At 33.1% G+C, this 25,461-nt stretch overlaps 2 protein-coding genes across 2 annotated transcripts; both read left to right on the top strand.

Annotated features, from left to right (window-relative positions):
* Positions 1-16,749: 16,749 nt before the first annotated feature.
* On the top strand, positions 16,750-23,143 carry LOC127801569 (rac-like GTP-binding protein 5). The gene is made up of 8 exons (XM_052336811.1): positions 16,750-16,904; positions 17,046-17,256; positions 17,935-18,022; positions 18,108-18,217; positions 18,337-18,400; positions 22,149-22,213; positions 22,348-22,413; positions 22,565-23,143. The coding sequence occupies exons 2-8, from the start codon at positions 17,158-17,160 to the stop codon at positions 22,667-22,669; spliced, it is 597 nt and encodes a 198-aa protein (XP_052192771.1). The 5' UTR covers positions 16,750-16,904; positions 17,046-17,157; the 3' UTR covers positions 22,670-23,143.
* An 820-nt stretch (positions 23,144-23,963) lies between these two features.
* On the top strand, positions 23,964-25,461 carry LOC127801570 (ubiquitin-conjugating enzyme E2 10-like). The gene is made up of 4 exons (XM_052336812.1): positions 23,964-24,180; positions 24,300-24,427; positions 24,534-24,638; positions 25,139-25,461. The coding sequence occupies exons 1-4, from the start codon at positions 24,048-24,050 to the stop codon at positions 25,280-25,282; spliced, it is 510 nt and encodes a 169-aa protein (XP_052192772.1). The 5' UTR covers positions 23,964-24,047; the 3' UTR covers positions 25,283-25,461.

Genomic DNA, 25,461 nt, shown 5'->3' with positions numbered 1-25,461 from the left:
ATTTCTTTGGTCAGAGCATTGATAGGTGTCATAAGGGTACATGCGAAGTTGCCATGTTTCCTTACTCAGGAAGGAAACGTCTTACCCGAGTGGAAATGCCTATCCAGGAAGAAAACACTACTTGGGAGGAAAAATTGTGCCCGGGTGGAAACCATTATTTGGAGGAAAGGTTGTGCCCGAGTGGTAACCACTACCCAGGAAGAAACCACTACTCGAGAGAAAATCGCTACTCGGGAGGAGACCACTACCTTGGAGGATGTTTTCTTTACTTGACTCACCCTTGATGAAAAATTTTCTTCCCTATGATGGAATGGTACAACACTTTACAACTCTCAAATAAGTGTGAATAAAAGATATACAAGAGAAGTTTTGTAAGAAAAATAATAAAATGCAGTTACTTCTCTTGAATTACAAAGATTTCAAAAATAGAAACTCTAAGCTTACTTTATGACTTTTCAACAAATAAAAGATGAAAACTTGAAGGATCTCTTTGGCTTAAGGTAAGAGTAGGACGAATTCGAACATAACATTTTCCTTAGCCTTTTCTCCGTTGTATACTTTTTTTCTTCATAGCTAATGGTTGTCTTGAGAATAAAATATGTAATATCTACAAAAACAACATTCTTTCTCCTTAAAATAATTATTAGTGTTAGAAATAATGAAACAAACGAATCATTAAACCAGACTTACCTAGTTGCATAGCGAAGAGATAGGATCAACAGGTTGAATCATTGGTATGAAATAAAATCATGGTAGAAATCGTTTGTTTCCACAACCTAAATGCCTCACACACACAAAGAGTTTTCATGCATCCGAAGAGAAAAAAAATATGAGAGAGTTTTTGTAGTCTATAAGACTGTCCACTTCATCCATGAAAGAAAGGGGATTCAACTGTCGTTGGCAGTTTCTTCTGCAACCGCACAGCGATTACAGATCCAGAACCCATTCTGGATCTGGTACTGGATCCGAACCTATTATAGGCAGACTTATTTGGGTACATAACCTGAATTTACTTCATCTCCTACTCGCATATAATGGGTTCACATACCCATATACTCTTGTTTCTCTGTGTGTCTCATACAGACAAATAGGTCATGCGACTAGCATACTCTTTTTTCGAGAGCTCGTTGCTATACAACTTTTAGGTATATATAGCAGCTCCATTATTCAAGTAGAGTTTGTATGCTATATCCCAGAACTATCAAGTCACTTTTATTCATATTTAGATCTCAATTTGATTTATTATTTTTCAATAAAATCTGTATTCACAATTATAATTCAACGGATGATTATAATTGGTCGACTTGTGAATACACCCAAATGTGACACTCAATCGCTTTTCCAGATATGCTTCATCCAACCGGATCATACATGATCTTTGGTAACATTCCAAGATAGCTGCACTGAATCATAACTTCAAGAAACAGTTAAAGATCAAATGGTATTTTACGAGACCCTTGTGACCTCGAGGGTCTCACACAACTAAAAGAAGAGATCCATATCTTTTGTTACCTTATTTTTTGTCGAACTTTGCACACATGGTATGAAACACGTGCTACGATATTATTCTCCTTTCCTCATGGAGCGTATGTCTCATTTTATATAAATATCGTACATGTGATAGTTCAGGTACATTCAGTATCTAACTTGAGTCTACAACTCTACTTTTCATATATCTATTAAGCATGACTCCCACATGGCATTCTTAGACAAGTAAGGTGAGAAGCGAATCTTCACCTTTTGACGATCCTTTATAGTCTCATCTTGATAACTCATCAAGGTGATTTTGTTTTAAGCTTGAGCTCTCATTAACTTACCTTTGTGATATGCTTAAAACTTATCTTTCACCTATGCACCACTTAGTCATAGATGTGGTTGTTTGTGTGAGAAAGCCAACCATCTGTCCGACATACCTTTAATTATTGCACTCAGCAATATGCATGAAGCATTGCACTTAGTATTATGCACGAAGCATTGTATATATGTGTAGGCATTATAAATTCGTGTATTAAACACAATTGGCATTAAAATAAAAAAATGAATCAATTATTGACACAAATTAGGGAAATAATAATATTATATATCAATGTTCACAAAGCAAAAAAAAAAAAAAAAATTAAGATCTACACATTCCCAAGGATTTAACATGACTTTGGAATAAATCTCTTGAGATGGGTTTTGTGAACGGATCTTCTATAATTTTGTGTGTAGAGATATACTCCAAGCGCACCTATTTCTGTGCAATAATATCTCTCACAAAATTATATTTTGTATCAATATGTTTGGTCTTCGAATGATATTTAGGGTCCCTAGTGAATGCTATTGCAGTTTGACTGTCACAATTCACAATAACAGAATTCGACAAATCATTCACAATTCCCAAGTGGTTCAGAAATCTCTTCAACCAAACAACTTCTTGTACTACAACTGATAATGCTACAAAGTCAGCTTCCAATGTAGACAAAGCTACACACGTTTGTTTCTTACTACTCTAAGAAATAACTCCATTGCCAAGTGGAAAAACATATCTAGAGGTAGATTCAGTTTCATCTAAATCTCCTCCCCAATCAGCATCAGTATATCCCTCAAGGTGCAGATCTTTTCCTTGATAACAGAGGGAATAATCCACTATACCATTCAGGTACCTCATTATACTTTTTACGGCTTTCCAATGGGGTTGGCCTGGTTTTGACTGATATCTACTTACCATGCCAACTGCATAGCAAATATCTGGTCTTGTGCACATCATAGTATACATAAGGATACCCACGACATTAGAATAAGGAACTCTAGCCATCTGTTCCTTTTCTTGTGGAGTTTTAGGACACATCTTTCTAGTTAAGCTTTCGCCTTTAGCAATTGGAGTATCTACAGGCTTGCAATCTTGCATATGAAAACGTTCAAGAATCTTTCAAATATATGGCTCTTGAGAAAGAGCTAACAATTTCTTTGAACGATCTCTCTTGATCTTAACACCAAGAATATATGTTACTTTGCCTAAGTGCTTCATCTCGAAATTGGAGGGCATCCATTCTTTTGATACTCAAAAGATACTCCTTATCATTCCTAGCCAAAAGCATGTCATTAACATAAAGAGATAAGATTACAAACTTATCGTTAGATCTTTTGACATACACACAGTGGTCCTCATCAATCATTTGAAAATTACATGAGATAATCAATTGATAAAACCTTAAGTACCATTGTCTGGAAGATTATTTCAATCCATAAATGGATCTTATGAGTATGCACACTTTGTGCTCTTGACCCTCTTTTATGAAACCTTTGGATTGTTCCATATAAATTTCTTCTTCTAGTTCGCCATTTAGAAATGTCGTTTTACATCCATTTGATGTAATTCCAAATCTAAACTAACCACCATTGCTAGGATAAGGCGTATAGAGGTAATTCTTACAACAGGAGAAAAACTTTCTTCATAGTCAACTCCATCTCGTTGAGTATATCCCTTGGCTACTAGACATGCATTATATCTCTCAATGGATCCATCAGTTTTGTACTTGATTTTCAGAACCCATTTATTTCCAATAGCCTTGCGATCCTTTGAAAGATCAACCAATGTCCAAACTTGGTTTGATTTCATTGAGTTAATTTCTTTTTCCATTACCTTTTGCCATTTTTCTTTAGCAAATCCAGAAAAAGCCTCTTCAACAGACAGAATTAGGTTTTTTCTCATCTCGTGGGGCAATTAGAAAAGCTTCACCTTCAACATCAAAATGACGCCGAGGTATGTGTCCATGGCTACTTTTTCTAATTTGAGGTTCACGTGAAACAGATTCAGGAACTCTCATCTCGCTCCCACTTGGATCATATTCACTAAGTACATTTTCAGGTAAATGTACTAGACGATTTTGATCAATTGAATCGTCCTGATTCTCAATTTCATAGAGAGACAAATTTTGATTTATCTCTCCCCTACTCGAAAACTCATTTTCTAAGAAAAAAACATCCCGAGATTCAAACTCGGTAATATTCCCACTTGCCTGATCACCAATAAAAACATATCTCTTTGTGTGTGCTGAGTATCTTACAAATATACTATTTTTGCCTCTTAGACCCAACTTTCCATGTTTGTGAGAAGGATCATGAACATAGGCTGTACATCCCCAAGGTCTCAAATGACTTATATCAAGTTTCCTTCTAGTCCATAACTCATATGGGGTAGAAGGTACAAATTTGGAGGGTATTAAATTGAGTAGATAGGCAGTTGTTAACAATGCATCACCCCAATATGTGATTGTCAACTTTTCCCTTGCCATCATTGACCTAACCATTTCTAAAAGAGTTCTATTTCTTCTTTCCGCAACGCTATTTTGTTGTGGAGTATATGGAATGATTAATTGTCTCTCAATTCCTTTTTCATCATACAACAATTTAAATTGTTCAGACAAATACTCACGACCCCTATCGGTTCTTAATGCTTTAACTTTTCTGTCTAATTGATTTTCTACTAAGTTCAAATATCTTTTGAAGCACTCTAAAGTTTCTAATTAGTAAGAAATCAAATAGACAAAGCCAAAACGAGTATAATCATCAATGAAAGTAATGAAATAAACACCTCCATGCTTGGCCCTAACATTTATTGGATCACATATGTCGGAGTGAATTAAATGCAATGGATATACAGCTCTAATCGCTTTGCCAAATGGTTTTCTTGCCATTTTCTCTGCCAGACAACTTTCACAAATTGGTAGATTCACTTTTGTAACTTGGCCCAATAAGCCTTCTTTTGCTAATCTATCCAATCTATGTTGTCATATATGGCCTAATCTTGTATGCCATATATTCTCTTTTTCATGCAAATATCTAGAAGAAGTAATGAGAGAAAAATTGGTACTTTGTAATTTGCTACATGAAGCATAATCTACATCAGGTACAATTAAACCATTTTGCAAATTACCACAACCATAATATATTGAATTTAAAAATAGTTCAAACATCGTGTTATGGAAATACATAGCAAAGCCATAATTAAGAAGAATAGGTACAAAAACAAGATTTCGTTGAATTTTTAGTGCAAACAATACATTATATAAATACAAGATTTGACCACCACACATACACAACTTGCAGGTGCCAATGCCTTTAACTTCAACTCTTGTATTGTTTCCCACATAGATCCACTTAGTTCCACGTGGTATTTGACGATATTCCACGAATGAATTCTGTCTCTTGCTACATGGTATGTGGCTCCTGAATCAACAGTCCACGAAGAATTAGATTCAGTCAAAAGTACTGAACTCAAAACATATATATCATTTGAAAAAACATTTAGGGCATGTACCTTTTTTGGTTCATTGCAGTCACGTGTAAAGTACCCATTATTGCCATAATTATAACACTTTACATTCGCCATGTTCTTATTTTTGGAGGGATTGTGAGCTGGTCCCTTACCCTTACCATGGTGACTCTCAGATTTTTCAAAACGAGCACCTTTACCTTTCTTTGGGACATTATTCAATTTCTTTCCTTTGTAAGGAAACTTACGCTTAAACTTGGGAATGCCTTTGGAGTTGGATGCCATCATATAAACATTAGTATTATGTCTAAAGGCCTCAATGCGATCCTCCTCTAACTCCAAATGGCGTGAAGTATCGACCATTGTCTTTATGTTCACGTTATGAGTAAGGTAGATTTTCATATGCTCCCAGTTATAGCTTGCACTTGTTGTTCATCAGTGAGGTTCACACCAGCATCTTTGAGTTTATTGACTATATTGGTGATCTCTCGAAGATGCTGCCTCATGTTGTGGTTTGGGCGTTTTTTGTAGGTATCAAACTTGATAGTTAGTTGCCTTACCTTTGCAACTGAAGTCGCTCTAAACTGCTCTTTAAGAGCATTCCATTTCATGCGCCAACTCATACTTTCTTAATTCTCGCATAACATCATTCTCCATACTACTAAGCAACGTAATGCGAGCAGTGGAGTTTTTTTTCTTCCAGGCGTTATAAACCTCTCTATCCTCTCTATGTTGTGCAGTGGTTCTTTCAGCAGGTTCTACCATTGCTTGACTTAGAGCTTCTATTGACTGTTATTCCTTAAAGAGATACTGGATTTTCATACTCCAGATTTCATAATTATCCTCATTCAATTTTTTGCCTCTTATCAAATCAAAAATTATATTCTTTGAAGAAGTCATAGTCAAGGATAATTTACACAAGATTCATTTCATTAATGACATGCCTTACACATATTCACTAAATAAAATTAATAATAAATATTCAACTGGATACAGGGTTGAAAGTTCACTTTGTTCCCAATCATCACCTATATTCTAATTGTCCAACTATTGAAAATTTTATTTTTCTTTACCCCAAAAACAAATTTTGAGAACATTAAATTCCACTTAATAAGAAATTATTGAAACATTTTTAATCACAAAGATTAAATAACTAATAATTGAGCTTGCATATTTAATCACAAAGATTAAACAATTAACATTAAGACATGCACATTTAATCATAAAGATTAAATAATTAACATAATTCATTTCATAAAATAAAATAATAAACACATAGTTTAGAAATTTGCTACAAAAGCAAAATAAACTAGATACATGGATTGAGTAACACATTACTCAATAATTCTAGTCATACGAGGAAATGCATGAATGACATCATCGAAAATAACTCTAGGAGTCTTTTGAGCAATATCAATTGGTAAGCTACTTGGATATAAAGTCATTACAATTTTTCTTCTTCTATATGCATCTAAGAAGAAACATAATGTCTCCCCAAAACTTAAATAACTATATTCCCAAATACTAGCTATTAATTCCTTGTCATGTGACAACAACGTGGTAAGCAAAGATTGATACTGTGCTTCTTCAGTCCATAACCCCCTACAGCTGGCAAATATAAGTTCTTGCATCATGTTACACACAGTGATGATGTCCTCACGTATATTTTTCTCTTTCATCATCTGATAGTTATCTAGCTGTCTTTTCATTTCCATAACTTGGACTCTTTGAGCAGCAGTTCGGATTATTCTTAGGGTTCACACTCGTGTCATTTCCCTAGAAACAAATTAGAGGGAAAAATGACAAAATAAAAATTTGATAAACAAATTCTTTAAACAATTTTGTACAAAACAAAATGTATGTTATGGATACATCCACTTATGGTTAACTAATAACTTCAAAACAAATGTCACAATAAAGTATTTATTATTAAGTAATAATAATATTTATTTTATTTTATTATTAACTAATAACAATAAATATTTATCAAATTGAAAAACAACCAAACAAAGCCTTAAATAAAAATAAAAATAAAAACACACTTTTGCAAATTTCAAGGCCACGGATTTACATTTCAATTTTTATTTCAATTCGAATTTTAATTTGAATTTCAATATCAATTTAATAACTTGCCAAACATGCTCTTAATTGGAAAGATAACCTTTCACACAAATCAAGAAACCCTTCTACAACTCTCAATCTAAATTTTTCATTTCATTCTAATTTCATTTGCATTTGAATACTCATTTCAATGTAAACTTTACGTGGAAGCAGAGGAATAAAGAAAACTTTAATCAAAAAACCATAATTTTTTACTATTAAGGCATTTTCAAAGAGTTCATTTTCTATTAGAAGATTTAAACTCTGATAGCAAGTCCATTCTCTGGTCCACTGTACTGCAGCCACCATTATCTTCTCCATCACTTGCAGCGACACCTCCGTTCTTCTGTGTTAACATCTTTATCATTTGTAGACATGAAGCCACAAGGAGAAGATGAAGAGAGACAAACAGTCAACGATTGTTGCAGTCATCACAAAAGCAGCAGCAGTTATCCTCACGAAGAAGATGACTGACAAACTAATTCTTCACTGGATCTCCGGTATTTCATTTTTTTAATTTTGTATATACATACATACACAACAAGTTCTTCGTATAAAAAATACACATTTTGTGTAGACTAATGCATCCATTCAGTGTGTATACATAAAAATAGTAATGTGCGTATGCGTGTGTTATGTATATGTTGCATTCAACACAAAATAAAAAATAAAAAATTGATACAACTAGAAAATAACTTGAGATTGCTCTGATACCAATGTTAGAAATAATGAAACAAACGAATCATTAAACCAAACTTATCTGGTTGCACAACGAAGATAGGATCAACAGGTTGAATCACTGGTATGAAACGAAATTACGGTGGAAATCGTTTGTTTCCACAACCTAAATGCCTCACACACACGAAGAGTTTTCACACGTCCGAAGAGAAAAAAAAATATGAGAGAGTTTGCGCAGTCTGTAAGACTGTCCACTTCCTTTATGAAAGAAAGAGGATTCAACTGCCGTTGGTAGTTTCTTCTACAACCGCATACAGTAGTTGCAGATCCAAAACCCGTTCTGGATCTGGTATTGGATTCGAACCCATTATGGGTGGATCTATCCGGGTGCATAACCCGAATTTACTTCATTAGAATATTCAAAAATCAAGATAAAAGAATGAAAGAAAATTTAGAGTAATTTTACAGCCTTAACGATCAAAAATGTGCATTAAACGTATTTCCAAGAGTCTCTTCTTGGAAACTAGTATATATATTGAGGATAGTAAGGAAGAAAACAACACCATTTGGATATCTTTTGGGCTAAATATGAATAAAGAACTTTCGGGTTAAGCTTGCTTGAGCTAGGATAGCTCAAGGATGGGTGACCCCCGAGAAGTTCGCGTAGGCACATCAAGATAAGTTGATCTGGTCCTTTCTATCGCTCAAAGCGAGATGTTACAAGATCCGTGGGTGATTGTTGGGAAATGATCAGTCAAATTTAACGCCGATGACTGATCACATGGTATGGTGGCTAATGGTTGAGTCATGAAGTTGAGATGGTCTGTTGATCCTTAGACTTGAGCCATCACGGTTGTTTTGTGTATTGGTGTACAAGATTTGCTAATGAGCTGAACCATTCAATTGGGAGATGAGATGTTCATCTATGTGGTTTCGTATTGTTGGTATATGGAGATAGGTGTAAAAAATAGAATCTGTCACCTTCATCGGTATTTGATGGAGTGAACGTCCTATATGATCTACTATTAGTGTAATAGGACAGTCCTTGGGCAGGGCAGATTGAAAGTCAGGAAAAATATTTTTTGAGGTGTTATCTGGTCAAATTAATGAGATCTAGCACATAGTTACTAAGTTTGTGAGTTTGTTACTCTATGGCTCTTGTTCAGTTAGAACGTTAGGTGATGGAAGGATTAGCATATGATAATAGTCAGTCGTAATAAGTTCACTTGAATTGAAACTTCGCTACCACATATACTGTCATAAACCATTACTATGCGCTATTCAGGAACTCTTGGATCGTTGTTGGAATTTGGAGAAGTTCCGATGATGGCTCAACGAGTTGATTGATACCGAAAAGATTTCAGTGCTATTTGATTACTAGTGAGTAGTGAACCTAAAAAGTCATACAATATAGTATTATGTTTGGTATCAACATCGTGTGCCCAGATTGTCTCAAGGATTGACTGGTCAAAAGTTGACCAGAAGGCCTGAGTGCCAACTTTTGCCTTCGAGAAAGTCAACTTTCAAGGGTAACGAAAGTTCACTATTGCCAAGGCAAGAGTTGACTTTCAAGCTCCCAACAAGCAAATAATTGAGCTACCACGTGGCGTAAAATTGGAGAGACTAGTTGGGGTGGCAGCGAATTTTAATTGAAATTGAAATTAGATGAGAGAGAAAATTAGTGAGGGAGAGAAAGATTAAATAAAAGAAGCAGAGGGCCTTCTGTTTTATTGCACGGCTATCTTTTTATTCTTTCTTTGCTTCCTTTGAAAATATTCTATTGTCAGAAAATTATACGTGTGAAGGCCGCACGTAAAATTTTGAGGCGCGGGTGCTAAAGATACTCGAAATCTCTGTGCCTAGCACGAGAAGAGGTGATCAGAACAATGTTAGACTACATACTAGCTGTGGACTGATTAGGACCACCACAGTTTGAGGTGGATTCATTCTTAGTACAAAAATTGTTTCTGTATTTCATCAGACAACATGTATGGTTTTATTTATATTCATTTGATGAATATGCGTATTGTTTAAATACCCAAGCTATGTACAGCATATATGATACATTGCGTGTATATGATACATAGTAAAATTTTTATTTTTCCTCGTACTGCCATATATGTGATTCCCTTCACATTTACTATAAGAACTTGATGTGACCCATACTCTTTGAATCACATCATAAATATTGATCACTTAGGATAACAAACTTAATCTTAAGTTTACCTTAGGAACCATAAACTCTATAAGATCTAAATTCTTTTAAATACTTGAATGATTTTGTTTATTAAACAACAAACATTCAACCTTATAAGTTTTTCAAGAGCTCCTTCTTAAATTTTAAGATTTGAGAACTTTAGGAATTTTATATTAAATATCAAATAGATAATCTAAGATCTATGGATCAAAACATTAATAATTTATATATGTGATGTTGAGTAATCTATTAATCTATTAAAATTTTGATTTGATGAGAAAGTAGGAAAATTCTAGTAACTGATGATTACCAAAATAGTATGTTAAGGTACAAAATACTTGTAAAAACAATCAAGATATATATATTAATGGAATAACTCAAAGTTCCTAATCTAGTACCATCCTATGTTAATCGAGTACTAAAGTAATATCTTTAAATCAAGTCAGATTATAGGTTCTTTTGATCGAATAATAACCTTCACATAATCAAGTAATTGTGTAATCAAATTCTTGCAATCGAGTATATTTTACTTGTAATTGAGTAAGCATAAGTTGTATAGTAGGTAATCGATTACAAATCTTAGTATATTCGAGTAAAAATCTAATGTACTTGACTAAATAGACATTTGTATTCGAATAAATAATACAAGTTTCTAACAATGTAAAATTAATCGAGTATTTATTTTTTGTAATCAAATAATGATCCATTTGTTCTTTAGTAAATAGATTTTGTAATCAAGTATATATCCTTCAAAATCTTGTCAATTTCTGGATTATCTTTGTAATCGAGTACTTGAATTATTAATCGAGTAGTGAATCATGTATACTTGAGTAAATAGATTTTGTAATCAAGTAAATATCTATCAGAAATATGCCAAGTCTCTAAACCATAAAATTAATCGTGTACTAAAATTTGTAATCGAGTAAAGATATGTGTACTCGAGTAAATATATCTTTCTAATCGAGTATATATTAAAATTCTTCATGTCAAAAATTTAATCGAGTAAAAGATAATTTATATTCAAGTGAGCCATAACAATAGTCGACTACAAAACTTATATACTCGAATAAAGATAAAACTTAGTCAATTAAACACTACTTTGTACTCGAGTAACATTTGTTAGAAGTTAAAAAATATAACCGTTACAGAGCATTAAATGTGAACTGTCTTTAATTTTCAAAACATTAAATGCTTCTCAGACATCATGCACATAGATTTTGATGTTTCTAACTGAATTTTGAGATGTTATAACACAAAAAGTGACAGTTAAAAGACAAAGAACATTCTCTCACCTTGATTGACAACTCAATAGATGCATTGAATGACAAAACACTATATAAGGAGCTAAAGTCTAAAGAGAAAGTAGAGCTGATCACTTGAAAACTATATAATCACAAGTTCTAAAAGCTTTAAAAAATAGCCTTACAACTTACATCCATCAAAGAAAAGAGAGATTAAGCTTTTATCTTCCAATCTTTCTATCTCTTTGTAAACCCAAGATAAGTGTTCGTAAACCTGTGTAACCTATACCTTCTCTTGTATTCTTCACTCAAATTTTAATTGTAATCTTATAGAGGTTAACCCTGATCCTGTAAAAGTTATTGGTTGTGACTGATTCTATTTGAAAAAATCATTAGTTGTAAATGTTTGTAGCTGAGCTTGTTTTAAAAACTACCTAAATAAGTTTGGTTAGATAAAATCTTTGGTGATGAGCTAAGCTAGTAGAGTAGGTATAGTCAAACCACTATACATCTTGTGTGTTGTTTTGTTTTATTTATTTACTACTTTAAGTTATTTATTTTTAAAGAGTAAAAAATCTTAATCACCCTTCCTCTTTAAGTTAACAAAACTTTACGTGTGAGATAGATTGCTTCTCAACAAATGTTACCACAAACTTTGAACGCTCAAAAAATCATAAGCTCCACATGATACTTATGCATTATGAATATTTAGAATATCTTTTAAAATCCTAAACATAAAACATGCTTAATCACTAATGGATAAAACATATTAAGGTTATCAAAGCAACCTTAACATTTCCTTAAGAAATATGAGAAAGTAACATATGAGATCATTAAACTTTTGATATAAAGTAGTCATTATCAAAATAATCATAATAGAAAACTCAACACTTTCAAAATTAATCCTTTGAGACCATTAAACTCACCTCGCATATTGCTTGCACCATCGTAACCTTGTCCCCAAATTCTATAGATACTTAACCCAAATTTTGAAAATGCCGACTCCATTGCTATTTTAAGTGATAAAGTAGAAGTATAGCTAACATGCATAATTCCTAAAAAATGCTCAATAGTCACTCATTTTGAATTGAAATAACAAAGAGCAATAGCTATTTAGTCTTTGTTAGAGACATCATGGGACTCATCAACTATAATACCGAATAATTCATCTCCAAGTTCATTTATAATTGCAACAATAGTCTCAACAACAACAACATTCACAATATTTTTTTGAATAGCAGGATAAGTTAATTGATTATTTTCTAGAGCATTATACAAAAGCACATTATTTATTTCTTCATTATAATCAACGAGAAACTTCAAAAGTTCAATAAAATTGTCTTGACTAACAAACTTTTAGATTCATTATGACCACAAAAAGCTATCTCTTGACGTAAGAGAAAATGGATACAATCAACTAATGCTGTCAATCTTATCCTGTAAATATTTTGAACTTGATTAAATTGTCTAGACAAAGCAGCTTCAATGTGTTAATCTTGTTTCAATAAATCCTCACATTTTCTCCAAGCTTGATTATGGGCACCATATATTACAACAATATGTTTATAAAACCTTTATTTTTTATTCCAATTCGCGAACCCCTCCGTAACAAATGAGTCACCATCATCTTGTTTCCCAAAACCAGGTCAAAATAAATAACAACATAAATGAAATGCAACATCTTTACTTATATTATACTCTGATCGATTCCAAAATTCAATAAACCAAGAGGTACAAAATTGTCGTGATAATTTTCCAATTTTTCTTTGGGGAAAATTATGTGGATGAGGTTGACAAGGTCCTTTTTGCAAGTGTGCTCTTTTAATTCTATCTCTATCATTTGTATCATAATATGACATTTTAGTTCGTAACCCAAAATCTAAGGGAAGATCGTCTAAATTTACCTCAATTCTATGATTTTTGAGGTTATGTCATCAACCACCAAGATTATTTTCTTGAGGAATTGCTTTTTTGTCTTCAATTAATTTTCTTTTAAAATATTTTTCCATAACCTACTTAAAAGAATAAATTCTAATAAATATAATATTCATAAAAACATAATCACAATAATCACTATTTTTCTATCCAAATAAAATATATCTTTTCTCTCTTTCTTTTTTTTTTTTTTTTCTGGTTCTCTCCTATCTTAATTGGCATTACTTAATTTTTTATTTTAGGGGGCAAGTATTAGAGAACATAATAATTTATGCACAACATCAAGGCAATTTTAGAAGTTGAACGGGCTAGTTATGCACTTTTACTAACACGTAGTTCTACCCCTGTTTCCAACGTTTGTCATTTCCATCTATTAGACTTTTGACATCATTGTGGATGATTAGCTACATCATCGATCTTTTTCTTATCACTAACATCATTAGTAATAAAGGCTTTGTGAAGCTTAAAATCTCTTGCTTTATCAAACTACCTTGATGCACCTTTTGCCCTATATTCAACAAAAGATAAGGCTTAGTTTACAAAAGAAAATCAAACCACATTTCATTACTCTGCAAATCGAACCTCTTTGCATCAATTTGTTGTGAAAAATCGATTTTTGCATAAACCTCCATTTCTATCTATATATATACCTACTCTCCATGTTCTTCTTTTTATCTATTAACCCTATGATTTGGGTCCCATTGTTGGGTCACCAATGATTGAACCCCCTGTATGTACCCATGCTAACCTAATGATTTGGGTTCTATCACTAAGGTAAGTTCTAATTGATGGCGACAAGGTAAGCTTCCATATAGCATTTGTGGGCTTTGATTGGTATAGCCAATACGTTTTTTTTTTTGTCCAAATCTTTAAGTAGATTCTTTCAAATCTAGATTTTGAATTTGATTTTGTAGCTTCGAACTTATAATTTCATGCCAACAAGGCAACAAGTAGTTAGTGATGCCATGTAATTTTTTTTTTTTTTGTTAATAATAGTGGAGAGTGGCCTTTTGGAAATTTAAAAAAATTTAATAGCCATTTGCTAATGATAAAGGAATAAGTGAATTGCATTTATAATTTTTTTTTTAAATTTCCAAAAGTATTGAGGTAGTTAGTGTAATTTAGATTAACTTTAAGGGTAGTATGCAAAATTTACCCAATGACTTAATACAATTTTGTATCTTATTATTTTTTAATTTTTATATAATAGTTTAATTAATATATATTTACTTATGTCATAAAAATACATTCTACTTCAACTACTAAATTGTAAACTTTTCCCTTTCTCAATTCAATAACTAGAATGATTCTTTGAACATGGAAGCTTAGTGTATTTTTTTTCTTTTGTTCGAATTTAATTAATGGGTAGATTGTCCTGGTAATTTTATATTTCGTAATAAATTAATAATTAAACTTTAATTATTGTCATTATGGCCGCTAAATTTGGATTTTTGTTCAAATATGGTTTATTTTGTATTTTTTTAAAAATTATATTAGTGAAAATTGATGTAATATACATTAATATAAATATTCAAAAACACTTTCTATTAAAATTAACTTAGATTGCACAATTAAATAATTTTTGAATTTATATTAATGCATGTTACGTTAATTTTTGATAATAAATTTTGACAAAAAATTTAAAAAAATAAATTTTAACAAAATTAAAATTTAGTAATCATGATGACAAAAATTAAAATATAACAATTAATTTATTATGAATATAAAATATATAAAATAATGATGTAATTTGTACTCTAAATAAAATTGATTGCTTGTACTTTGATAATTTTATTGGAAGTTGAATTTACAGAGGTTTTAAATGGTTGTAATTTTTTACGATAGGCATTTGGTGGTTGTAATTTAATTTTTATAAATAAATTTTAAATAAAAATAAGTATAGATACAATAATAAAATTACTTTTACTGTGTTACAATTTAGGAGTTATTAGTTTAAATTATTAAATAAATTTTTAATGTAAAATGTATAAAGAGATTTTAAAAAATTTAGAATTTGGTACACTAAATATAATTTTTACTTAAATAATAAAGTAGATATAGATATATTTATAATTAAATTAAATGTATTATTAAATTTAATAAAAAAAATTATTTTATTTAAAATATAAGTAATCCGTTACTAATTATTTATGAAAAACACTAATTACGATCAATCAATTTTTGAAAAACATCGTTGACAATGAAAAATAAACCCTATTATTGATAAAATCTCATTCTATCTCTCTATACCTAATTTCCTTACATATATATTTTTATATCTTCATCTCTCGCAGTGTACCATTATTGTCACAAAGAAGAAACTCATCGTTAATTATTTTTTTTACCTTTCTATTTTTGTTTTTCTCCCTCAATCTCCTTTTTTTTTTTTCTTTGTCATTAGGCCAATGGGTTCTTCCAAAGAAGAAGAACCATCACAATTCTTCCATTGTCTATTGCCAATGGATTCTTTTTATTTTTTTGTCCTTTTAATTGTAGCTAAATAGTCAAACTTTGGAGTTTCTAATAAAATTTGCTATTATTATTTAATAGTAGAGGGATATGTAATACTCCTTAATTAATCTTAAAAGAGATTGACAACATTTTTTAAAAGACATAAGTTATCAATATATTTTAAATAATTATTTTAAAATTTACCCACCCTTAAAAAAAGGTCTTACTAGTATAATAGGTTGCTTTTAAGAATAGTTGATGGCAAAATTTTAATGGAGCATGAGATAAAAGGGTAAAACATTTATAAGTTGTTATTTTTTTAAAAAAAAAAAGCTAATTTGAATAGTAAAGAGAATAATGTAACCACTAAGGTAGTGTTTGTTAATATATAGATTGAAAAAATGAGATATGAAAAATATTTTGAATAAAAGTATTTTTCATTATGTTTGTTAAATTTATTTGACGATTTTCAAAAAAAAAATCACGTAACTTCGTATTTGAATTTTTTTAGATAAATTTATCTCTCATTCTCTAGATAAATTTATCTTGGTCCGTACAGATAAAATAAAAATGACGCTTGTGTCTTTTAATGTATTTCAAAAAATTTAATAAAAATTTTGAAATACTTCACAGTTTTATTTTAACTATTTTATATCTTGATCTATAAAGCATTCCAATCTTAATATAATTTATTTTATTTATTTTAACAAATACTATAACTTTTAAAAATAAAAAAAATAATTGCGTCAGATATCAGGGGAAAGAAAAAACTCGACGGAAAAGAGAAAATGAAGAAAATACAGTATTAATAGTAAGTAAAGCGTGCTTTACAGACATTGACTTAAATAGAAAGAAAGGCCCCTTCTGTGGAAATTATAATAACCAAATGGAGGGAGTGGTTGCGGTGGGCTTTGCTGATCAGTTAAAGCAAATATATAGCTGGCTTAGAGCTGTCTCAATCCTCCATTGCCAAAACCCCTCTCTCTCTATCTCTCTCTCTCTCTCTCGCCATCGCCATGAATGTGGCTGTGCAGTTAGGCATCATGTAATTATCCACATTATTATCTCCAAAATGAGGGTTTTCTTTTATATAATTGATGATTGGGTTTTTCACTTTTTTAGTGTTTTTTGTTGTGTAATTGCGAATATGTTTTTCTTTTTCCTTTTGTTTAATCGTTATATACAGATGTATTAGAGGTTAAAGTGGAGGAGGAGACCGGGCTAAGAAAGAAAAGGAGAGTGCGGTGGTGGTGGTGGTGGTGGTGGTGAGCACGTCGTCGTTCGCCGGCGAAGAGAAGATGAGCGCCTCCAGGTTCATCAAGTGCGTCACCGTCGGCGACGGAGCCGTTGGCAAGACTTGTATGCTTATCTCCTACACTAGCAACACCTTTCCCACTGTGAGTACTTTCTCCCAATTTGTTGTTTGTTGCTTCTCTGTTTCGAGTAAGGAAATTAGGGTTTTTTGATGTGGCATTGTGAACAAGCGATTGTCGTTTTTATAGATCGTATTTTTAGTTCTTCAACGAGTGGTGTCCTGAACTGGGCAAATTAGGGTTTTCTTTGCCCGGTCAATGCGACATCTCGAAGAAAAAAGCCTGATATTTCGTGTTCGGTCTGTTTCTCGGGGAAGGTGGAGAGATATGGAAGGGGAAGATTGCTCTTTGTCCAGTTTGTTCTTTCAGGCTCTTCTAAACCTTCTAGGCAAACTTCTTGAACGAAATGAAAATTTCAAGAATCAGATTGAAAATTTTGGGTCCTTGAACTTAATCAACTGAAATTTTGGGGGCAAGCAAAACTGCTTCTGCAATTAAGCTCTCGCTTTTCTGGCTTAAGCTGTCCAAATATTATAGGCACTGAACAGCAAGGCTGCTTTGGTCGTGTATGAAGGTCTTAGTTTACCTGCTCTTGGAATGATAATGGGAATTTTTGCCGTTCATATTCCTTATCATTTAACTGGGATTATATTGATATTTATGTTCAATTTTTTCTGTAGCAACAATGTCGTTCAATCTTTTTCAACAATAACTTGACTTCCGGATGACTTTATTACTAACCTGTTATGCAAATGGGAACAGGATTATGTGCCGACGGTTTTTGATAATTTTAGTGCAAATGTGGTTGTTGATGGGAGCACTGTTAACCTAGGTTTGTGGGACACAGCAGGTATATTCATCAGCCAGCATATCTGCTCACCTTATTCAACAAACTTTTCACGGTGCTGGATTAACTTGTTTATCTCTTGGAACAGGTCAAGAGGATTACAATAGATTAAGACCTCTAAGCTATCGCGGGGCTGATGTATTTATACTTGCATTTTCTCTAATTAGCAAGGCAAGCTATGAAAATGTATCAAAAAAGGTAGAGATGAATTTTTCCTGTAAAGATATCTGGATGTCTTTTCTTAAGTTAATGTGTGTTGCTGTGTAATTAGATGGCATGCTGATGTATGCTTATTGTGTTGTGTTGTTAATTCTCAGTGGATTCCTGAATTAAGGCATTATGCTCCTGGGGTCCCAATTGTTCTTGTTGGAACAAAGCTTGGTTAGATTCTCTTCCCTGCCTTTTCTTCATGCTAGTTTAGTGCTACTTCTAGCTACACCCAGCCATTTGTATCTAGAATAAAAGTTGTGTTATATGAAAATTTCACCTCAGTGTTGCTTTTTGATGTAAATGGTAGTGAACTTACTGTTGTCAATTTTCATGCCATTCTTTGGGAGCATGGCTATTAGCTCCATATTTGGAATGATTTGTCAAGCAAAATGATATCTTTGGATATAGTTTTTAAGTTTTGTGTTTGTGTGTGTGTTTGTTTTTATTTTGAGAAGAGTCACTAGTCTCTTTATTATTTATGGTGAAACTTCATAGAAGATTTGAGCGGTCTTTCTTATTAATTAATATACTTACTGCTTCACATTTTACTATTCTAGATTATGAGGTTTATATTTCAGTTTTTCCATTCAGTAGTTGACAGTTGGTGCATGATGTATTTACTTCTTGCATTTAATTAAATTTCTGGAGAGCTCACTATGTTACTTTTTTGATGAGCAACATGGCTGGATTACAAAACTGCTATGTATCTATCTACATGGTTTGGGTATATAGAGCATATTCTATGTGGATACTTTCACAAAGCGTCTCATTAGGCCCATGAAGTTATCTATAAAAAGTAGTTCACAAACATTTATGTTAAAAGAAAAGGTCTAAAATTTTATGCAGTCAATTATGCATATCCTTCTTGTTGACAGTGGCCTCCTTTGATACTGAACTCAGAAGAAGCAGAGTGTAGAGAGAACAAGAAGAAAGTGCAGAACTGAGAAGAGGATATATGTTGGATCTTTCTACAGTAAAGAATATTATCTAAAGATAGATAGAGAGAGAGAGAGAGAGAGAGAGAGAGAGTTCCTCCAAAAAAGCAAGATCTAAAAATCAATGATCAAATAATATTCAATGTTTGCAAGAAAATTTCTCCTGGCCTGTTGTATTTTCCTAGAGGTGATTGTTTAATTTTCTACAGTGATGCTATTAACCAGGAAGCACCATGATCTCAAAATAAGCTGCTGTGTGCTTCTTTGAATAATTGTAGGGCTGCAAGTTGGCTGTTTGAAAATAACATGCTGTAGCTCGATTGAGTTTGTTTGGGCTATGGATGAATTTTTGAGATATTTGCACCAGGCTTGGTCCGCCTGAGTAATATACCATGAGGAGTCAGAAAGCAATATAATATGAGCATAGGTACAGCTAATAGCCAAGCGAACCTGAACTAATCTAACTTTGGGTATTTGTATGTATGGTGTTTGTTGTCTGGGTGTATGTACTTCAATTTCCCCCTTCTATTCTTCAGTCATTAGCTTTGGCTCATTTGGGCCTAACACCACATGATGCACCTTGAGCTGGACCTGGTCCAGTTCCTATCCAACTACTCAAGTTGTCATATCAACTCTCTTTCTCTCTCTCTCTCTCTATATATATATATAACATATGGAAGGATATTCATTATGTGAATAATTGAAGATAACTTACATGCACATGTATTTTGAGCACTCTTTTACTTCGTCAAGGTTCATTCTTGCTTCCCTGTACATAAATCACGGAGAAAGCTTATGGTTAAATCTTGGGAACTATTTTTTTTCAATTGCTCCAAGATGTAAGTATTAATATCCTAATAAGTTAGAATATGATATAGAGATGCTGCCCTTCTATTTTCAAATGATTAGGGTGCTTATCTCCCGACTTAGTAGTCACTTTTCTCAATGTATGAGGGGACTTTGGAAATGAAAATGGTACTCAAAGTACATACTTCCTAAGTGAAGCCTATGTGATGTGGATCACCAAGAAACTTGTAGAAGATTGAAGAAGATATGAAATTGGGTGAAGAATGAGAAGAAGAAGAAGAAGCTTGGGAAGGAAATGAGAGAGAGAGAGAGAGAGAGGGGTTTCAGTAGAACTCATTCGTTTTGTGTTCAAAATCAATAATCTCAATAATGTGATTTTTTTTTACATCTTAAGTCTGTTTATAGGCTAAAATTATAAAAGATAAATCAAATCTCCTAACAAATTTATTTTTTGGAAATAAATTTCTAAAAAATATAAACATAGTCTTATAAAAATTGAAATCTAAAATCCAATAAAACCTAAATCCTAATATCAGAAATTAAAATTTAATACTTCAAATTTCTCATCATTCTTCTCTTGGAAAAAAAAAAAAACTTGTCCTGGAGTTTTGTAGACTCAGCCTTAAGTTTTTGTCAATTTTCACGATGAAGAAGACACTGGATATTGGATCTTTCACTTTATGTTGCCTACATCATAAATTAGTTTGCGGTAACAACAATTGTAGAAGTCCTTGGGAGCAGTAATGACTGCAGTCATTGCAAACAGTAGCAGTGTATACGAATAACAAAAGCAACTGTGTATGCACATAGCGATAGCAACAGTGAATATAAATGGCTTGATGGCAATGGACTGAAGTTAGGCTTCGATGCCAAATCTGTTGTGGGACAGCAAAAAAGCTTACAGAAGATTGAAGAAAGAGAGAAGAAATTGGGGGAGAGGAAGAGAAGAAGTATAAGGGGAGAAGAAGACCCATGAGAGGAAGAGAGGAGAGGGGAACTTTCAGTACAGGTAAGAATTCATCACCTATTCAAATCAATAATGTCAATAATTTGATTTTTTTTATCACACCCTAAGCCTATTCGTAGGCTAAAATTAAAAAATAAATCAAATCTCCAAATAAATATTTCTAAAAGTAAAAGATAAAATCTAAACAAATCTTATCAACAATGAAATCAAGACTCTAAATTCTAAATTCAAAAATATATATAAAACCTAATTCCTAAATTTTGAAATTAAAACACAGGTTTTCAAGTGTCTTATCAGAACATTTTTTAATGTTTAATCCTTGATGTATGGAAATGAATAATTTACTTCTATAGTTTGTCTAGTCTTAAATCAATTAATATTGCCAGATCCTTTTCTAGATTTAGTTTAATGTTTGTTCAATGGTATACATATCTTCCAACATCTTAACTAAGCTCTAAGGCAACTCATGTGAATTGTTTTAATATTACTCATTTACACTGGCGCCACTGTTAAGTGTACAAATACTTAAATCAAACAGGGAGGTTAATCAAGTGAGATTTAAGGATCCCAAATTTCTAAGCTATTTTGGGCTTGTTGACATTACATGGCAGAACACTAAAGCTTCCTGTCCCATTTCCATAGCAGTTAATTGCGGGTTTGGAAAATATGTCCGCACTAATGGAGTTTGACCTTTCCCATTTTTATTTGACATGTTTTTCATGTTGAAAGTTCCTAAAAAGTCTTGCACATAATATTATTTGTTTTCCCGTGTAATAGCTCCTTTCATGATAATGGTGCAGTCTTAAGGATTTCCTCTTGGGAGACAATGTGGAATTGCTTTCTTCTGCTTACTGTACTCACTTTTCAGAATCTTTACACATTAGTGCTTCTGAACGGACTTCCAGAAGGAAGTGGTCAACTTGGACTCTCTTTGTTTCCACAATATGATATGTCCATGCTGGAATGTATCTAATGTATATGCTATTATTATCTTGCTCTTTATCATTTTTGTTTCCTCATTACTGTATCAATTAGGTCCATATAAGTTTTCTTATGGTAAGTTTGAAGACTGTTAATTTCATTGTTATTTTACAATTCTTGATATGTTACTATAGTGATTTTAGCACTATTTACCAATGTTAAATTCATCTGTGTCTCTCTCTTAGAGCTGTACTTTGAAAATTAATACCTTTGATTTTACTTTCTATAGATCTACGGGAGGATAAGCAATTTTTTGTAGACCACCCTGGGGCTGTTCCGATTACAACAAATCAGGTACATCTGATGTTTCCTGTGTGAAATGACTTTCTTGCCCTTCTACAATATCTCTCCTTTCTATCTGGTTTGTGCCTGCCATTTCATAGCGTGCTAGTCCCTGTGACCAACACCTGATTTTGTACTTTTATAAGGGGGAGGAGCTGAGAAAACTGATTGGAGCTGCTGCTTACATTGAATGTAGTTCTAAAACCCAACAGGTGGATATATTTTATCATATTACATTTCTAAACTTCTATAATTGCCTCGGATTATCCTAAATGATTTTTCTTTCTTTTTTTCTTTATTATTATTATTTTTTATTTTTTTTTTTGGTGGGGGGGGGGGGGGGGGGGGGGGGTGTATTTACAGAATGTGAAGGCTGTTTTTGATGCGGCCATCAAGGTGGTTCTCCAACCACCCAAGCAGAAGAAGAAAAAGAAGAAGAAGGGACAAAAGGCATGCAGCATCTTGTAAGAATTCTCGAGGAAAGAAAAGATATCTAGCTGATACTCATAGTTCCTTCTTCTCTCTCATTGTCTTTCCACCTTGAGGATGTGGCAAGCTGTGGTTAATATAGTCTCGACTGACCGGCACTAGGCACTTTGCAACGTCAAGGGGTTGGATGTCATTTCTTAAGTTGTGTTCTGATTTGTATACTGAATGATTCAAAATTATGTATTTGTTAATGTGCTCAGCTCTATTTTATCTCTTGGTATCCAGATTGGGATTATGTGTTAACCAGATTGTCTGGATCCGCTCCATATGAAACCAAACTGTTTACTCTGTAGGCACAATAGAGATTTCATACCCGTTTTGCTGATGTAGAGTACTTGAAAAGTTGTGTTTAGCTTTGATATGTAATGTGCACCAGTCATACTTTTGTACTGTGGCTTTACAGCCAACTCCCTGCTGTGCTTTTCAGTTTCTAAGAATGTTCTTGTGAGGCAAGACATGGTGTGTAAGTGTTATTTTTGTTGTCAATAACCCATTTTGACTGCATCACAATGAGTTCACACATTCACATTCATTTTTGATGTTTGAAAGGAATAATGTATTGGGTGGGGGCTGATTTTCATTTTCTGTGGTGCACTGACTTTGCAGCACAGCCCTTTGCTTTTAATATCATGGGATTCTCCATAAAAGCTGAACCAGATTCCCCGCGCTTGGATGGTTGGTTTGGTTTCAGCTGAGTACGAATATCTTTATTTGCCCCACTGCAAAAGTGAATTGTATTGTATCTATTTGTCTGCTAAATTAATTGCCCTAGTTTCAAAATATGCCTGCTTGCATTGCTTTTTTCTTCTGCTAAGCATATTTCGCTAAGTTATGGCCATCCCCCTAAAAAGGTCATTCGTAATGCACTGTTAAGAAGAGATTATGCAACTCGCTTTTTTGAGTATTGCTTTATGATTTCGTATAACATTCGAGATAGCAAAAGCCAAGTTAAAAATAACCCGAATGTTGACTTACTAGTAAAAGTTCATAGGGATTTTTCTTTTAGTTTTTTTTTTATCAAGGTTGAAACTTCATCAACGGGGAGTTTATATGTAAATCTTTGTGTACTTATCTGGTACATGTGATTTATGAGCTATGTGCATGGTTGGTGAGTTTATCTCATGCATACTTAAAAGGTAATAACGATGAATTTTCATCAGAGAAAAAAAAAAAAAAAAAAAAAACAAGTGAAAACATCATGTCAATTCAAGATATTCTTTTCATCTTCAATGGAGTCCATTCTCTTCACTTTTCTTCTCCCCCCCCCTCCCGAATCAATACCACTTTTACCAGTTATTTTCTAATGGCAGTGTAACTTTCTCCCCTTACTCCATTAAATACATGCCACTTCTGTTTCATGGCTCTGCCCATTGTTTTCCCTTCCCGTACTGGATCTCTCCCCTGCCACAAAACCTCTCCAATGGCTTCAAGAAGAATCATCAAAGAGCTCAGGGACTTGCAGAGAGACCCCCCAACTTCTTGCAGTGCAGGTAAGTTTATAAATAGCAGGCATGAGCAAACTAGAGCCAAGTAAGCTTAATTCATCAAAAATGGCTGATTTTCTTCTTTGGTGCTAATACTACTGTAATTGGGAATGGTTTGTGTTCAGGTCCTGTGGCAGAGGACATGTTCCACTGGCAAGCAACCATTATTGGTCCAAATGACAGCCCTTATGCTGGGGGTGTCTTTGTGGTGACTATTCATTTTCCCCCTGATTATCCCTTCAAACCCCCCAAGGTACAAAATTTGGCTTCATCCAAGTTTAGTATGAGCGTTCTCTTTCTTTAAGTGGCCCTTGACTCAAGAAATTGATTTTCTCTATGAAACTTGGAACTGCTCGCAGGTTGCATTCAGGACCAAAGTTTTCCACCCAAATATAAACAGCAATGGAAACATTTGCTTGGACATACTCAAGGAACAATGGAGTCCTGCTCTCACCATATCCAAGGTGATTGATTAATTATAACCTCATGCTAATCAAATTCATAATGCTGAAAGAAAGGGATTTCCAGTGCATGAATCTCTTTGTTCTGTGAGGGTGGTTTTTTACATGGAGCCTCATTTTTCTTTTGCGTAGGAACTCAAGCCCGTGACTTAGTCATAATAAAAAAAAAATTTGTTGTTACCAGACTGGTCCTCAATTAAAAGGCATAAATTTTTTATGTAGATAACACAGTAGATCCATCCTTGCATCTCATCTCTTGCAGAAACAAAACGTATATTGTCTTGTAACTATAAAAACGTCACTAGTATCACAAAAAGTCCCTCACATTTTTAAATCATCATTTCCCAATCAAAAATCGCCCTTTTGCAAGTCTCAGACTTGAAATTGAGACTGAAATACGCCTCCAAAAATACCATTAAAAAGGACAATCACCCTTCTACTCTTTGCTCAAGTTAATTTGTCTCGACCATAAAACCTCAACTTGCTATTATTGATGTTTGCAGGTTTTGCTCTCAATATGCTCACTTCTGACGGATCCAAACCCAGATGACCCTCTTGTTCCAGAGATAGCTCACATGTGCAAATCTGATAAAATCAAGTATGAGGCCACTGCTAGAAGCTGGACCCAGAAGTATGCCATGGGCTAACACCAACCCATATTGTTTTCTGCAATTCTTCAACTTCTCTGCCTTAATAAATGCTCCAATCCTTTTTCCACCTCGAGATACATATATATATATAAATACGCACATGTAATTTCAGCATCCTTTGGCCTGTGGAATAAATGGTTGGCCAATAAGGGACTAAATTGGCTTGTTTTTGGTCC

The sequence above is a fragment of the Diospyros lotus genome, chromosome 5 (genome assembly GCF_014633365.1).
Source record: "Diospyros lotus cultivar Yz01 chromosome 5, ASM1463336v1, whole genome shotgun sequence".
NCBI lineage: Eukaryota > Viridiplantae > Streptophyta > Magnoliopsida > Ericales > Ebenaceae > Diospyros > Diospyros lotus.
The sequence above is the reverse complement of the archived record's forward strand: the minus strand, read 5'-3'. Positions and strand labels throughout refer to the sequence as shown.